We start from the raw sequence: 18,455 nt of genomic DNA, 5'->3' as shown, positions 1-18,455 counted from the left end.
ATTAGCAGTTTCTTAAACTAGGAATTTTTAAGTGCAATCCAGAATTTATTGCAGCCTAGGCTTAGTGCTGTGATTTTTCACATCTGGATCTTTCACAAGTCTGAGAGGCACTTAAAATATTCTGTATTTAGGAATAAAGCCTGTACTTTATGCTTTCCTTTCACTTTTCCAGTTTTTGGCGTTCCTAGAATATCCCATACATCAGTTCTTCGACTCCAGTCAGCCGCAGGAGGGACTGTCCCGTTTCCTCGTGCCCAAGCGCAGGCCGATGGAATGAGAACAGCGGTGTTACCCCCAGTTTGCTTCCCAAAGGAGCTCTGTACGCGGCTGGCTGTGGACCAGGTACGTATGGCACACGGGCGAACACTACGAATGAAAGCGAGCGAAGAATGGCAGCAAACTTCCCCTCAGCTTGGGCAAATAGGAGCGGATAACTAGATTGTTAAGATTTTAAAATCACCGTGTCTGACCCACATGGCAGTGGAAAACACCAACAGCCTGTTAAATAGTATCATTAACCTGAGATCATTAATGATGAGGAAAAAGGCAAGAAGGGATAAAAGCGCAATGTACTTTTTCAGAATTATGATGAATGCCAAAAAAACAGGGCAAAGCTCAGCTGCTTTGAAGAACCGGAGCAAAGCTTGCAGAAAAATCAATGTTACGATTGCTATCAATATGTTTGGAACAGGTCCAAAATTATTATCCCTGACATTAACATAAAGAAATTGCAACTGTTTGCATATAGATTTCCTTTTAGTAGCAATGGGAGAGCGCACCAGGACGGAACGCAGCCAACCCTTTCTCTGGCAGCCCCACACATGTAGCTTTTTTGATTCCTTATCCTTATTTCTGGAAAATACATTATGGTTTGAGGGGTTTTTTGGTTTGTTTGTTTTACTTCAATTAACAAACAACCCCGTTGGTACAGAACCACAGAACGCAATGTTGCATTTCAACAGCCCAGCGCGTGCAGCCGCTGCCCAGGTGCCGCAGCCGCAGCCGCGGAGCGAAGGGCGCGGGAGCTCCCGAAGGAGCAGGAGCTCTGGAAAAGCAGCTCTACATCATACTGGAAACTTCAAAGATAAAACTGAAGGTCAGGTCCTGAAAGTTCTGCGTGTCTTTCTAAAGAAAACAGATTTCTACCCGAGTCAATAGAAGCTGAATTAAGGAAGGTTAAACATCTCCAGACCAATCTATTCATTCCAATTAAACAAAAATGCAGTACAATACAATGACGATGGCAGCCGAGATTCAGGTACTTCTACTTCGGGTCAGAGTGCACAATCCCAGTCTTGAATTATGACTTAAAAACCTGAAACAATATTTAACCTTTACCTTGATGTCACACAAGGTGACAGCTACTGCACAACCCATAAATCCAGAGTATTTAATCAGATACAAGACAATACACCTACGGATGAATGACTAAACCCAGGCAGAACTACACTGCCCGCAGGCCTGCTCCTGGAGGGGCTTTCGATAATTCCTGCGTATCATCACATGCCACTAATAGTTTTAGTCTTTAACATATTAGAAATCACAAAAAAAACATAAACCACCAGCACATGGTCGAATTCTGAATAAACCCATCAAGTTTCGTGGTGCCTATTAGAAAACAACACAAAGCAAAACAAGAATATTCATGTTATTTACGTACTGTGAAAAATAAAGCAACAAGCTAAAACACGAACGGAAGTGAGAACAAGAAGAAAGTTAACAGGATAATACCCACAGGGTAAAACCACCTTCCCCATCTTCCCGCACGTTCTCTGCCTCTTACAGAATACATTAAATTGCTGAACAACTAGTTCAAAGAAGCCAGCCGGCTCTACAGCACAGCTGAGACCACGAGGTGTGAAGAGGCCCTGCCGGTACTCACGCACACGAACACTGTTCCTGCTGCCAGAGCAGTTCTCCAGTTTGCTGCACAACCTCCGGACAGCGGGGTAACAACAGAATGGCAGCAAAAGTCTTTACTAGACACATAAACACCCAAACTCCCCTTTCGGAGCGCGGAAAGCTGAAGTGACGCCCTGCACCCACAACCCGTGTGCGCCTCGACACCCAAGCGGAGTTACACAGCAGTGGCCACGGGACCGCAGTGATCGCTGCAGCGCTCCGCACCTAACACGAGTGCTGCTGCAGCCACCACAGGAGGTGTTCAAACAAACCCCAAGACCTGAACACATCTGAGTTTGCAGATATCTGCAACTGCTGCTTCATTAGTCTCATTTTTGCTGTAACCCGTGCCAAAGCACCACATTGAAATACACTCTGAAAACACAGGAAACATTAAATCAAATCCCTATAAGAACCTTGGAGCCGGGGATGTTTCAGTTACAATGCATCTTGTCCCAAACCACATCCAAAGAAATGATTCAGAGTAATCTTCAGTGTATGAGCTGTATGTAACAGCTACTCAAGAGCGGCACTACACTGCACCAGCCCCAACTACAGAGACACCGTTTGTTCCCGCCTGCAGCAAGTGGTGCTGATCGTGCTCAGCGCCCCGGAGCAAGCAGACCGGTAACAAATTTTCATGACAGACACACACACTCAATGAGATTATAAATTAGTTTCCCAGGAGAAGGCTCACTAATAAGATTGGATCTAAAATTTAGGTCACTTAATTTTAAGACTCAGCTAATGGGCTAAAAAAATAATATAACTTCATAACATAAATTCAGGTTCAATCTCTTTTACCATAAACATTAGCACCGTTGTAAAGTTGCAAAGAATAAGCTTCTTGTAAAATGAAATGATCTAATTGTAAAGTGCATTTGGTATCTCCTTGCAGGGAGGTTATTTCTAAAAGAAAAAAAGATTCTGTATTACATTATGAAGTTATAAAATTTAAGCAATTAATTCTTAGTGCTGTATAAGTCCTGATGTCACAGAAAATATAAGTCTGTAAAACTCTTGGTTGATTCTATCTGAAAAACACTGCTTCCTTTATTTGCAAAAGTATTTACAACACCAGAACTACCACATGGTCCAAGAAACTTGACTTTGGTTCTTTAATGTTTAGAGATGAGAGCTTGACAATCACGTAAGGAAAGCCGCAGCTTGATGAGGTCAGGAATGGGCTGTTTGGCTTGTCTCATGCAGAAATACAGTATTACGAACTTGCACTCCCAGCTTGTTCTGAGTAGGGGGAACGTTCCCGTAACAGGATATAGCAATGCATGCTGCACCCCGCGCACCGGCTGTGCCGGGCGCCGCCCCGCCCGGCCCGCGCGCACCACTCACCGCTGCCGCTGCGGGCCCCCGGCTGCCCGCCGCCCGGCGTGTCCCGCGGCGCCACGGCGGAGCTCCGCGCCTCTGCCAGCAGCGCGGCCTGCAGCGCCTCGGCGACCTGCCGGAACGCACATGGGATCGCACCACAGCGGACTCCGCTGGGCACCCAGACAGCTCACACTTTAACTGCTACTACAGGACTCTACGTCTGTTCCAGTGAATGTCACGAGGAAGTCAGCACTTACCGTATCGTTCAGACAGCGACAACCGTGTGTCTCTGCACACACTGAGAAAAACGTCAGCTGAACACAAACAAAATGGTGCAAGTTTTCAATTGTGACTGCTGCCCACCAATTGAACATTAATTTTCCTATCTCAAAACTAGAAGCAGTCATCTACTGCCTCCGTGATTTCAAGGGATCATGACCATATCACTGGGTGCTTTACTAATGCATAGCAGCCAATAAGAAATATCTTTATTTTTTCTATGATGTGTGCGAAAATGCTTCATAGACTGAATAAGGATCTTGTAGTTTAACTTTTTTTAGAATTTTTAGTGTCTAGTTTCTCTGAAAATCTTAGAGGATGTTTTCTTGTTAGCGGTGATCCTTTATTCCTCCAGCTGGAACATGATAATACAGTATTGTTTGTGTAACACAGTAACATCGTTCCTCAAACCCCTCCAAAAGGAACATCTGCAGGAATTATGAGCAGCCTATAAAAGCCACTTGCAGTAGCTGATGCGCCACGTGTGGGCATTAAGACCATGAAGTGTGGGGATTGTATAACAGTTATCACCTCTCTTTGCTTCAGCAGAGGAGCCCAGAGAACTGGGGAAGTTTAAAAACCGAGACATTTAGAAAGCACACGGAGACCTGACACAATGACCAAGACTCCGCACCCCCAGTCTGATTAGCGCGGTGCGGACAGCAGCGTGCGCAGGTCTCTTCTTTGTCCGGTGTTCCGATTACCCCTCGGGAAGGTGTTCGGCCATTCCCGAGCTACAGACATTGCTTGAAGACAGAGAGAACCTAAAAAGTTCCCAGGACAGCGTACCCCACCTCAACCTAAATACAAATCTAAACTTGATATACAAAATTTAAGTTACATACATTTATAGGATAGATTATAAACAATCTACTAAAACATTTGAGATGAGTATGAAGTTGATGTGCAGACCCCCTCAAGCCGCCCAGGTCTCTCAGCACGTTCAGTGAATCTGCGGGCTGTCCTCAATCACGTTTCCAGCTGCCCTTGTAAACTCAAACCATTAAGCAGAACAAAGGCTGTAGGTGTCCTTTGTGACTAAATCCTTTATTGTAGACAGGTACACTACAGTCAGGTCCACAGTGTGAGAGTTCACAGCAAGCGAGCCCAGCCCTGTGTGTTCTGACATAGCGCAAACCTTCATCTTGTTATAATAGCACTTTATTTTACAGGGGAAACCAAAGGCAGCTTCCAATTCCTCACATCCATACAAGCCTGAGCTTGGGGGATTACAAGTCCTGACTTTACAGGAGACTCTTACAATATACCTACAATAATTAAGAAAGAGAGGGAAACACAGACATGTCCTTATTGTCCTGGGAGAAGTTTTGGCCAAACCCCTCTCTTACAGAGGCACACAGCACAACTGTGCACGTCGTGTGTCCATGGTGCTGTGCTTTGCTGAGGACCCGTCCCTGGCCTGGGTCAGATGGCACCCCCTCGCACTGCTGCGCTTGCAGCCAGGCAGCGTTTTAACACGCCACTTCCTCTACCATCCCAAAGGAAGAGCTGCAAACGGCAGCAGGTGACGCCGCAGGCGCCGTGCGCGACACCCACCCGTCGCTTGCCCAATCCCCCTCTCCACAGAGCTCAGCGCGGTTTCACGCGCTCAGTTTTGGCCTCTCGCTGCATCTTCCCCAAGAATTCATACACCTCATCTCTCATTATCACCAAGTGATTGAAAACCTGGCAGTTTTGTGTTTTTAAGCTCAGCCCAACACAGCACCGAGCCCCGCGAACTGCACCCCGGACGCCCTGCGCCTGTCACCGCGGGAGCCCGAACACAGACCCAACACCAGGCTCCTGCCGTCCAGGCACCGCGGGAGCCCGAACACAGACCCGACACCAGGCTCCTGCTGCCCAGGCACCGCGGGAGCCCGAACACAGACCCGACACCAGGCTCCTGCTGCCCAGGCACCGCGGGAGCCCGAACACAGACCCGACACCAGGCTCCTGCTGCCCTGCCCACGCTCCTCTCATCCCGGATAGCGACTGCCAGGACAGGGGTCCAGACACCCACACTGAGGGCAGTTCGGCTTCGAGGAGATCCAACTCCATAAACACAAGCGCAGTCAGAGCATCCCAGAGAAATCACTGTGAACGTGGGCATCGGTACAGGAGGTACCAGCACCACAGCACCGCTCTGCAACAGCCTGAACGTGCAGCGGCCTATGCTCTGAAAGAAAATGCCTTCATAACATCTCAGATTCAGCCTACCTTATTTTAGATATTAATGGAAATGAAGTAATTGAAGTGAGAAAAAAATACATGTGCACTGCAGGAATTGACAGAAAGAGATGAGAAACTCCTGAGATGATTCATTCCTCCTAAAACCTCAGCAGTTCCTCCGCTGTCTGCCTTTTCCCACTGCTGAGAGGGAGGCCAAGGCAACTACTTTCCTCATGCAGATGATTATGTCAGATCTTAACACGGTATCAACAGTTTCCCTACAGGGAGACCGTCCTAAATGTTAACTAACCTTTTGTTAGTGAAACTGCCAGCCTGTTAAAGTTCCACGCAAAACTCGCCGCCACGTTTAGCCCTGAGCTCCTCTGCTGAGATCAGCGCTGAAACCAGCAGCGCAGCCAGACACGGCCGCTTTGCTTTACAAATGCCTGTCCAGCTCACGAGTAAGACACATTGGAAAAGGAAGCGTGCTTGCTCTGTAATAACTTTGTGAAGACAAAGGATTCTAGTCTCAGGAAAATCAACCTAACAAGAACAAACTTCACTCAATGAGATTTATAAAGATTTTAGAGCAGGAAAAAAGGAAGCAAATAATTTCCTATTGTATTCTTCTTCTTGAAATGCCTGAATAAAAGCATAGGGAGAAGGCATCTATCACTGAAGACTCAGGAGCTAGGAAGAGCACGGAAATCATTATCCAGGAAACCCACTGCAGCCTGACTACTCTGATAACTTGCATCAGCACCATGATGACCTCTCTTTTAAAATCTTAGAACGATATTTTTAGGATGTTAACTTGGAGGCCTCCCTCGGCCCTTCGGCCGGCCAGCAGACCCACGGGTCATGGGCAGCAGGTTCCCAGCGTCCCTGCTGCACAGAACGCGCTGCAGCGCTGTGAGCAGATGAGCAATCTACAAGTGGCACGTCCTCTGGGTCACGTCAGAGTGAATATCTGAGAATGGCAAAGAAGTTTAAAAAGCAGGCACCCAGTGACGTTTTGGGTAAATGTACAGGAGTGGTTAACTGGGCTGCTCAGGATTAATAAGTTGGCCATAAACCTGTGTTTGTATAAAAAACCCTATAATTTGATAGAAATGATTGGTTGCTGGATACCCACGCCTATTGCCAACATCACAAATTATTCTGGATATTTCCCCAACTTTCCCATATCTAAACATGTACTTTAAGGTAAAATAGTTTCATGTGTAGCATACTTCAGAGCGAAATATTCATCTGCTTTCTGCAGATCTGAATGGCACAATGTATGTAATAATTTCACCTTAAATCCATAACTACTATGTCACATTCCAGATACAAACAGTAAGTTCCAGCTGTGTTATTCAAGGATCACGGGGAGCAAGCGGCGCGGCGCTCTCCTACCTTCACGGACTGGTCGCTCCAACAGCGGACGAGCTTGAACAACGAGCTGCTTCCGAGGCCTGGGGAGCGGTACCGACCTCCACCTGGAACACACACACCCCACCTGTGAACGGACGGGACACCCCAGGGCACACAAACAAAGGTATTTAACAGTTGTGGGTTCTCACTTCAGCAACATACCCGAAAAGATTTGAAGAAGTGTCATTTCTTAGACTCTGCTTTCATCTGGTGCAATAAGCACAAAGGGTTTAGACAGTACATTGTTTGAATATTTACTCTTATCCTAAATCAGATTAGTCTTTTTGTTTGTCTTGAAAAACACAGAGGTCTGACATCCCACACAGTATGTCTGCATCGTAATTTTCTAAAGATACTGAGAACACTTTTCGATCTGGACTACTTACCTATGGATTTTACTAGTTGAGTTCTAAAACTACTTGAACATGTGTTTCTTTACCTTTAAAAGAGCAGTTAGCACATCAGTGTCTCTGTGCAGTCACCGTCCTGCCCGGGGCGGCAATCTGCCGTGGTCCAGCGCCACACCGGCTCCGCTCGCAGGTGACAAGGGTGTCACAGGCACGCGTTTGCAGGTGAGTTTTATTACAGCCTGTCCTGACTTTTCTGACTATTTTCAAAGCAAGGCACAGTCAGAACTGGCAGCTGTGCTGGTTCAGTCCCCTTATTGCTCATTCGGACTCCAACACACAAATGTGACGTCTCGGTACTTTACTCCTGTGTTTGCTACCAGACGTGTACTTTGGGTAAACTGGCCGCACAATCTTTTGAACTCACGCAAGAATCTCTGGTTGCCAGGACCATGTAATGTCTTAGGAAGAGGAAACTGAATTGTAAGTAGCAACCGTGTGTGCTTTGGTAACACCAAATTTTGCAAGTGTCCTGAACACACAAGGCATTGACAACCCGCCTAAGTGTTGGATTCCTGCAGCAAAGACGGGAGTTTGAAAACCTTGCATAAGTACCTGCACATTGCAAAGTGAACAGGGAGTGGTATGCTCTCCAGTAAATATCAATATAACTACGTCAATACCTAACACAATATGATGGGGATATTAAGGTTTATTTACATAGGAGATGGTCAAGATTTGATCTGAAAGAATTTGTGTCATCAGCCTGGACAGGACCTGGTCTGCAACAGGAACATCATATTTGTTGAAATGTATACTGATAAAAACCTAAACAGAATATGAGTGTTTATTTAAGCACTTTAGTTAGTTGCATACTGTAAAAATGAACCTAGACTGGCAAACAACAGCCTGTGCAGAGAAGAGCTCGCTTCGTTCTGCGCTAGGCCGAGGTCCCGGGGCGCTACCGAGCGCTCCGGACGGCTCCTGCACCACCGCACAGCGGTTTGGGTTATCGGGTGTGCGGTAACGGCGACGAGGGACAACGGGGATGAGGAGACAGTGCTTCTCTTACTACATTCCTGTTTTCCAGATTGTTGGAAAATGTCTGTAGAAGCTCAGCGGAATGCTTTGCCATCACAGAAGATATCCCTTTCAGCCCAGTATCACTTGATAGTCAATGTTTTGTTGACATGTTTTTTGTGATGCTCACAGAAGAAAACAACAGAATAATCCAGTTTCTGTATTTGCAAGCCGGACCTGCTCAAAGCTCACGACTACAATTCTTTTCATGACTGAAATTAAATGATGCACTTTAGCAACATAAAGGACACAAAAAAAGAACAGCTAAAAGCTAATATTGACACTCGTTCGTATACTTACTGCTGGATAGCTCTCCATGAAAACTGGGGAATGAAGGTGTTAGAGCTTCTGTATTTTGCCGTTTGTCATGCACAGATTCTGATTTCTGTGGACTAAAAGGACATGAAACTGTTAAACCCCGAGCACACACAAATCTGCAACTGAGCTTCTCCTCAAGAGCCACTTCACCCTTTTTGCCCACAACTTGACAATCCGGCACATTTTACTGCAGGTTTCTTTATGTTCACCAGCTGGGACAAGTTGCACAAAACCCAACAGATAAACACGTTTATGAACAACAGTTCGTAGACTTGGGTACAAGTTCTTCCTCAAGTCATGGTTTTAATACTTCACCCTTCTTTCTATTACAATCATTTTTTGGTGAAGTGTTCAAATTATGTTTAAAAATACTGATTAAAACACCCAAACAATGAACCACCACAAAAGAGACCAGTGCTGCTCTACTCCACGTGCTCAAAGCACATCACTCACCGGTCACTGTTTTCACGTTCCACCATTTCATTTATCCAATCTAATAGCTCATAGTTCACAGAAACACTATAACCTGAAACTTACTGATCCAAAACCCGAGCTGAAAACCTGCGATAGCAACTAGACCAGAGTTTTTCAAGCAAGTGTTTCTCATCGGGGAACAATGATCTGTCAAACCCGTGGCTTCAGCAGAAACACGTACACACGTGCTGACAGAACTTATGTTCCAAATGAGAATGTCAGTCTCATCCAGGAATACCCAATAGTCTATGCATCGATCCAATGCATTTTTCCTGTTCTTACTCTCCAGACTGAAGGTACGTATATGTGTGTTTATTTTATATAACAAAGGAGAGATTCCTTTCACCCTCCTGCAAAAGCAAAATCATCAGATACGCCAAAGAACAGGGGTGTAAGTTTTCTAATCACATTCCCCAAATCAAGGCCATAGTTGATACTAAGGTAACTCTCCATCCAGCTCAATTAATATTTCATTGCGATATGCAGACTGGCCCCCACCAACACAAGAAAGCTGGAATCCCTAAATGATTACTAAACCAGCAGGGAGACACCGTGGTGCACCGCAAAGAATAAATACAAACACCTGTTCTCCAGCACCAAAGTAGGCAGAACAGTGAATATCAGCCGAACACACGTTAACCAAGCGTTCCAGCTGCTGAAAAATCCGTTCAGATATTCTTTCTCCTGTTTTTAATGTCAAAGTTGAAAAGCTTTGGAGTCTGTGCAGTGTGGCAGCACAGTAAACCTCCCCAGGACGGAGGAACGCCCACGCTCTGCGGACCGACGCTGAACCGAGAGCAGGACGCACCTTCTGCCCCGTGTTAGTGACCGAACCAGCAAGAGCGGCTTGTGCTGCAGCGATGATACCAGCGACGGGAGCCCGAGGGAGCCGTCTCGGCAGCCGGGGCCCCGCCAGCACCGCGCCCCGCTGCAGCGGCCGCGACGGCTGCGACACGCCGCGCTGCCAGAGAGCACACGGCGCCTGCCCCGCTCCTCTCACCCTGCTCACCGGGCCAGGCTGCACCGCAATACAGCTCATCACAGCGAAGAGAACTCATTCCAACCCTGAACGCGGAATTAACCAGTAACGATAAATCATACAAAAGATTTAATGAATGAATGAACACAGACTATGACAGTTCATTCAGACCCCTATTATTTGCGAGAGGAAGAGGTGAAATAAAGGCTGAGTCCTAAAATCACGGCAAACAGGTCAAGTGCTCTTCATGTTACACTTATTACCAGGGAGGGAGGAGGAGGAAAGAGGGCAGGGGGCTTTTTCCCTGGGTAGAGAGGAGATAACTTTGCACACAAGCTGTTTTTGAGGCAGTGCAGGAAGCAGAGATGCATTCAGAGAGCACCTTCAGGTAGCAAAACTGTGCCTTTAATCTCAGATACAAAGATAACCACCATGTTCTGCATTACTGTAGAAAGAAGCGTCTTAAACATGCAATTCTTTCCCACGTCTCTCATCCACTTCTCCCACTAGTGCGGACACAGTAACATCTTCTGGTTGGTTCTACGCACACAACTTGGATTTTGCGCGAACGCGGTGGTTCCTGACCGCAGCGGGACATCATCTGCAGCTTCCCGGAGGTTAGGAAACAGTAAAATAATCCTTTGCGTATCTCGACTGCTCTCACCACGCTCTCGTTCGGGGGGAGGCAGGGAAGAGTGAATTCTGACTGCCGGCTGCACTGCTGAAACAGTTTCTGGAAGTGGGGAGGAGAAACTCTGTGCTATTACAGGACAGAGCCACAATGAGACAAACACGTTCCCGTAACCAGCAGCAAAAATTGTGGCTGCTCTCCTGTTAGTTTTCTGACTCTATAGGAGATGACAGACAAAGAATGTACAGGCTCAACAGCAGGCAGGAGTGTGCGAGCACAACCAGGAGAGGAACGAACACGTCCCCCCAGAAAGGCATAACTGAAAACACCCAAACACCAAAACCCACAAACAACATAAAAATTCCTATAATAGAATGGAATGAATAATAACTGCAGTGCTCTGATCCAGATGAGGCCATCGGGAGGCAACAGCTCATGTCAGAGCATCACAAATGGTACCAGGCTGAACTCAGCTACAAGGCAGCTATAGGTAGATACACTATCCAGCTCTGGAAAAAGCGGTGATCCAAACCACGTCACGAGCCCCGATAAAACACCTCGGAGTCTTCAAACAATCCACACAATCCAAGCACAAATTCCTGTTCAAGCTGGAATGCTGGAAACAACCTTTTGTACACAGGCTTGTGCTGAATATGGACCAGTAGGCAATGTGATTAGAAGCAGAAGTGACTGAAAGCGCGCGCTGGTCCTGCAGGACGGCGCGATCTCTGGAGACGCTCGCTGCCCAGAGCTCTCTCCAAGACGGACAGATATTCGCCGCATCAGGATCAATACGTTTTTGTCCCCCTTCTTGCCCCTGGGCCACAGCATCACCAACACTGAAGTTAATTGTCCCTAAAATGCTAAATACAGACCAACCTGGGTCTGCTGAACAACAAAAGTCTGTGGACAATATCCATTGCCTGATTAGTCTGCTCTATTTGGCTCGCTCAAATAATGTTGAGCATGCTATTTTTCCTTTAATGCTGAAAAAGCATTTAGTCAATAAATTTGTTGTGAGTAACATAAATGTTATTTCGGACGGTTCTCAGAACGCAAGGGCCGATGAGGCATTCACTGCCAGTGGCGGCTGTTACTACGGGGGTTGTACTTCAGACACCGTAACTAGGGCAGACTGTTCTTGTCTCTCTCATGTTTTATTCATCTCCTGGCAGGGGCAGCACAGAGCTTTCGGGGAGAAGTTTAAACAGCACAATAATATGGGTCTCATTCTACTTAGTCTGAACTGCAAGGAAAACAGCAATCTCCAGAAAAACAGGGTGTGAATCTGGATAATTCAAGCTCTTGTTCTGTTGAAAACAATTAATTATTGCATCAGTTTTCTCATCTGTTAAACAGAGAAATATAAAGATACTTTATCCCAATCTCCTTTTGTTCAACTAACATTCAATAAAAAAGCTCTAGAGACAGAATGTAAACTCTACTGCAGTAGCCCATATTTAAGAAATGTCATATTTTTCACTTTTTAACTAATATAGAGGAAGAAAAGACTGATAATGAAAAGGTTCTTACCTTGTAGCTTCACTTGTAACTTCTGAAGGCATGTTAATTATTCTGTTGATTAAGGCTATCCTGCTAAGTAAGAACACTGTTTCCAATCCCCTTGTTCCATCGGCATTTCTCTCGTGTCCATCCTTCTTTCCGGTTTGTCCGTCGGTCGCAGCAAGGTACTTGTTTGCTAAATCAAGCACTCTTGTTGAGAACAAGTTGATCACTGCCTGTTCTTCTAGCGCGGCACGATGGCGTTTCCAGCCCGGCAACATCAGCGAGAGGTGGTTTTCACCCGACACAAGTCCAAACGTAACAGGATGCTGGAGCCTCAGGAAACCCAGGGATCTAACGCAAAGATTGTCTATTTCTTTATCTACGCCCCACGGTAAGAGACACGACAGCAGCAGTTTAGCTGTATCGATGGCGACGTTCACATCAACGCTTCCTGATGGTTGCATTCTAATCTTTCTTGAACTCTTCATCTTCTTCTGTCTTTTCCCGGCACCACTCTCGTCCAGAGGCCCAGCTGTGCTATCGGCCCCGCAGGCCGGCTCCGAACGACCGGGGTCTCCCGGCCCGGCCGCCGCAGGCGCGGAGCCCGCGGGTTTATTCCGCTTTAACGTCAGCGCCCGCTTCTCGGTAGCGCTTCTGGCTCTGCCCAGAGTGTCACAGCTGTGGAAGGAATTCGATGCCCTTCGCCCACTGAGTTCAGATGCCAGCAGGACGTCCTCAAGTTTTTCCAGATCAAATAAGAGAACGTGAAAGTTCGCGTTGTTCCACTTCGTTTGAACTGGTACAATCGCGAAGGGCTGCTGGATGCAGGCGGTATCAGGTAACTGAAAGGAAAAAACAAACGTGTCCAAACACAAATCCATAGTATTTTGTAATTTTCAAGCTATCAGCATAGAATTGCATAGGGAATAGGCCAAATCTATTAACTCTATTAAGTTCAACTTAGTAAGAAGCGAATAATAAATAGAATTAAGGAAAATGGATTTTCTTCTAAGTAGCTTAAGATACACAGAAACATACGCGTGCAAACACTGTAATACAGGCTCCCCAGCATCTTCGGCTACACAGCCGCGCTGTGAGAGCACGTACATCTTTGCCAGAATTCCAGGCTGGCATTTCCCCTGGTAGGTCTCATTCCAAGCTGAAAGGCTTTTAGGAAAGCTTTAAAGAACACAGGCAAACTAATCCTACGACACTGGAAAATTCCTGCAGAGCTCGAGAGCGCTGCGGCAGGATCGTCCCGTTGGGAAGTTGTGGCACTGTGACACAACATCTTACATCAGAATCCCGCTGTATCTGTTAAAGAGGCAAACAGCAGACGGGAGGGAGTGCAAACTCCTCACTGATGCTGTGCCCGTTTCTTTAGGTGCTCACGCCCCATACGTGTTCACTGCACCACGCAGGCCCGCGCCCCCCGCGCCGCACAGCACCGCCGTTCCACCCCACCAGCACCAGCATCGCCGCTCCACCCCACCGGCACAACAGCATCCAAAGGCAGCTTCCCAGTTTTAATTGTCTTCTGGTAATTAGAAATATTCCACTAACTAACGCAAAGGACTCTCTCTCTTGAAAAACAGTTGAATCTTCAAAGAAACGGTCAAGTGCAGTAAGCAGGGCAGCAGCTGGCTTTAACCCCAATGCCATGGTTAACTCCTCCGTCTCAAAACCACTCCTTACCTACCTCCTTCTACATTACAAAGTGTCATTTTATAGGAATAGCTATTGTTAAACTTTATCTTGTAGTTACAAACAACACAAGGACAAAAAGTCTCTCTCTATAAGTTATTTGACTATATTGTTGGGGTAATAATATAATCTGGTTTTCTGTTGTTTAGAGAAGGACGCTCACAGCAGATGAGGATGCACTCTAAATACATAATCTTACTTAAAGATCTCCATAGGGAGTCATAAGTAAGAGATTATAACTGCTTGTTCAGGTTCTCTTTTTATCCCTTTCCTTTTTCAAAAATAACACATTGTAGTTAAGCTGCAGGATTATTTTAAGCTTTAATTATGCTGCTTCCTAATACATAGGGCGAACCCCATGGAATGCAAACACTGGAATTCACAAGCTAGCCTTGACATAAATAGAAGATATTTGGCTTATCGTTTTCATTTTCTCCGTTCTATACGTTCATATTTGGTTGATTAACATTCAGAAACCTTTAGGAAATCCCCATCCAAACAAAGAGAACTTCTGTGACAATGTCTGGCGACGCTGCGTGTGCAGCCACAACTGTCCATTGCCAACATGAACGCTTGTTGGCATTGATCTGAACGCATCCGCCACGCCAGCTCAGCTCTGCCACCGGCGCTTCACCCCAGCGCAGGAGCGGGATGTCCAAACTCCAGACATTAAACACCACCTAGGAAACGTGGACAAGCTATTCCCTGTAACAGATGACAGAAAATAGAAGGAAACCCATAAAACTAACTATGAACTAGAGTGTTGGGAATAGATTTGATGATGGATATTGAGAAGCGGATTAACAGGTATTTACATCCTGTACTGTGCCTTTCATTTAGAAATATTTCACAAGAATACATTCTACTACGTTCAGATAAATATTGCCATCATCTTTAATGTGTTTTCAAATGTACACATGAAGAGTTTAGTAACTCGGTGTCACAACCACACCGAGAACAGCAGCAGCAGCACGAGTCGCCCCGAACCCCGCGACGGAGCCGGAGACGCCGCCGCCCGCAGGCCCCGCCGCCCGCAGGCCCCGCCGCCCGCAGGCCCCTTAAGCACATGATAGAAGTCTGTCAGCTACGCAAGACCTCCACTTTTAAATAATAATTAGTTCTTTACTAAAATATACCTCTGTATACACCTGTCTGCTGTAATCTGACCTTTCATTACACTACAAAGACAACAGAAACTTTAGAGAGCATTTACATGTTTGAATCATTCCCTGTTCATTACCTCTGGTGGCAATCAACTTTGACAATAAACAGTGAGACCGTGGAGAGCTCCATTCACAGAAATGCAGGAGGGGGAGGCAGCAGAACCTGGCAAGTAAAATGTATTCGGGGCCAAGAATTGTCAGGTGTCCCGATCACGCCGGTCACTGGGATGTGAAAAGCTCAAAGCTCCTGAATTTTCTCAGCATCGGGTGTCACGGTTGGCCCGGCTCTATGCTCACAAGACATAAGCACCTCACACAGCTGCTCTTAAAGCTCTTCAGCTGCCCCTGCCCTGCCTCCTACACTCGTGCTTGCAGAACAGCCCCAGCTGCAGCCCTGCACCGCTGCCCACACGGCTGCGCTCCCTTCGCGGCGCTCCATCCCGACCGCACCGAGCACTGAACGCGTTCGCTTTTGGCTGGTCGGTCTTTGTTTTAAATACAGAAGAGCTCAGTGTCCTTAGCTGCGTAGACGCTTTTCTCTTCAACCTCCTTGAGGAAAATAGTAGCATTACATACAATATACGCAAGAGAAAGAATTGTGTTTTGGGGACACGTTTGCAGGTGCTATCTCACATACAGTTTTGCAAAATAGGAAACTGGTAATTGTCTGATGGAATTGTCTCAGAAAACAAACACATAATGCACAAAATGGCTGGCACGGTGTAAATTAAGGCATTACAATAATTTCTGAACTCCCCGAGCCCTCGGTTGCTAGAGACGGCAGTCGGCAGCAGTAAAACAAATTGTCTCCTTGAAATGTGCTTGGTGGACAGCAGCCTGATGATTGGCAGCACAAATAGAAGACAAACGAGAAAGCCTTCAATCTGCAGCTGATGCACAGGAACAACATGGGGAGCTGCGTTTACAATAGAGAAAACATTACCAAGCTAATGGCACAGGCAATCATTTGACCACCATGCATCTCTGATAGCAGCAGGGCATCCATTTTCAGTTAAGTGTTAGAGTACCTTTTTGCTTTCTCCGACCACTGCGGGGGTAAAACAACCCGGTGCGTGAAACCCACTGACTGGTAATAAATTACTATATTGGATACTTTTTGTTTTCTTTCAGAAATGACTTTACTGTGTATTCCTGCTATCATTACCAATTAAAGTGCAGATTGCGTTAGCAAGCTATATCTAACTGTGTATCAGTCCCCGCGCTCCAATTGCCTTGGCAAGTACCGCGGGGTCAAGAGGCTCCTGCGACCTTTATCAGCTGAGTCTCCCTGACCACTCGCTATTTGAAGCAATCTCAGCTGAACAGATGGACACTTCTGCAGACTCTATAAAGCTTAGAATATAAAGATAAATGAAATTGTGTTTGGGGCTTCAAACTGGTTTATGAGCATAAAATACTGTTAGCAAGTTCCACAAAAATCTCAGATTTCCAACAGCACATCTTAAACCCACATCGTGAACACAACATCTCTTTATCTACTAGGAAATTCTATGATTTGCTGTAGCTTCTAAAAACAAAACTAAAAACTAGATATAACTTACATGTCTAGTTAGTACAAAGTCACTTCTGAATTTAGAAAGCCTGATTTTATTACTTTAATCACTACAAGACAAGCAAGAAGAAAATGTATTATAGTGCTTCAGCATGACAGTAAGAGCAGCGCGTGATCCAACGGGCCATTGGGTGGGGAACACAAAGAGCTGGGCAGCGCGGAGCAGGCAGGGAGAGCTGGACCTTCACTTCAAATTCCCCATCTCATGTTTCCTAAAGCCCTTTACATCACTGAGCCAAAACTTGGTCATACAACACATAACAGAAAGGTTCAAAGTCCCCAGGTGATGCTTGAAGAACTGATAATCATTAGATATAAACGTGGTCTTGTGATCATATTTACATCTATGTATTTGTAACTGAAAAATAAGCCATTGTTCAACAATAACACTGAATGGTCTTTTGTTTGAGCTAAATCACATGAGCAAACCTGCCTTGTTAAGTTCGTAACTTTACGTAACGGATGTAATACAGGCTTAACTAGATTTAGTGTTGAAAATTTCTTACGTTGGATAAAACCATGGGATGCCTATTTTTTTTTTTTTAAGCCTGGCTTGTTTTCTGAAGAAGAAAATCCCCCAGAGGTAGAACTGTGCTCTCCATGTCCGCAGGACGCCGGGAGTGTCTCACAACAGCACTGCCCCAAAACACCTTTCAGTGCTCCATTCTAATGTCACCCAGTTCAATCAACAATTCAAAATGGCCTTTCCTACAATGAACCCACTGCCATTTGCAAATACACAGCTGTCTTACCTTCTTGTTCAGCTGAAAGGACGAACAAACCAGGATATGTGCGAAGTTGCATTTAATTAAAACAGTAACAAACAGCAGGTATATAACTGAAAGAGCTCCTAAACATATACACCATGCACTAACTCTAAAAGGACCTGCGCAGGAGAAAGGATGCAAGTTGGCAGCTCTACTTTCATCTCCACATGAAGACCATAAGCACCTTCTAACCCAACACAGCCCTGCCAGCAGCCGCCCGCGCACGCTCCCGGGTGCCCACGCTGGGGGAGCGGGCACAGGTCCACCCGCCCCCAGGCAGCGCTGCGCGTGCCGGGCGAGCCCCACGGGAGCAGCGCTGCTGCCGCCCCACGGCCACCCGCGACCCTCGGCTCCAACACTGCACCCACCCACAGCACTCAGATACGTTTAACGGGGGCGTTCAGAATTCCCTTCATTCATCTACCCTTCTTAAACCTCAGTACTCACATATAAACAACTAAGTGTCAAAGCCCGGAGTTAACAGCGGTGCCGCAGTTCACATGCGATGTACGCTTGACCTGGGGCTTCATCGTTTGGACAATGCAGTCCCAAACAAAGGTGTCAATTCATGATGATTTTCCCCTATGAACTAGTTTAAAGAAGTGCTTTGAACTTGCCTTAAATTACTTTTACTATACTATTCATTACACCAACTCTGGTAATATTCCCGAGGATACCCAGATCCTCCTGAGGATCCATGTTCCACACAGGAAATGCTACACTATTTTTCCAGCTCACATCACCCACGTTTGTCTATCAATTCAACTGCAACATCAGCCAGGTCAACCTCCTTCCTCTAAGAGCGCAAATCTTTTTTTGGT

The 18,455-nt window shown here is 46.1% G+C and overlaps 1 protein-coding gene across 1 annotated transcript in view; it reads right to left on the bottom strand.

The window, feature by feature from the left end:
* Positions 1 to 3,121: 3,121 nt before the first annotated feature.
* WDR72 (WD repeat domain 72) overlaps positions 3,122 to 18,455 on the bottom strand; it is a gene marked incomplete at both ends in the record, with an annotated part of 42,934 nt that continues 27,600 nt past the window's right edge. Inside the window, 5 exons of the mRNA XM_080351193.1 lie at positions 3,122 to 3,147; positions 3,253 to 3,358; positions 10,120 to 10,272; positions 10,955 to 11,023; positions 12,784 to 13,269. Of these exons, the coding sequence (XP_080207319.1) occupies positions 3,122 to 3,147; positions 3,253 to 3,358; positions 10,120 to 10,272; positions 10,955 to 11,023; positions 12,784 to 13,269 (840 nt within the window). The remainder of the gene's footprint in view (positions 3,148 to 3,252; positions 3,359 to 10,119; positions 10,273 to 10,954; positions 11,024 to 12,783; positions 13,270 to 18,455) is intronic.

This window comes from Nesoenas mayeri (assembly GCF_963082525.1).
Source record: "Nesoenas mayeri genome assembly, chromosome: 11".
Lineage (NCBI taxonomy): Eukaryota > Metazoa > Chordata > Aves > Columbiformes > Columbidae > Nesoenas > Nesoenas mayeri.
Note: the sequence above shows the minus strand (reverse complement) of the source record. Positions and strands in the feature narration are given on the sequence as shown.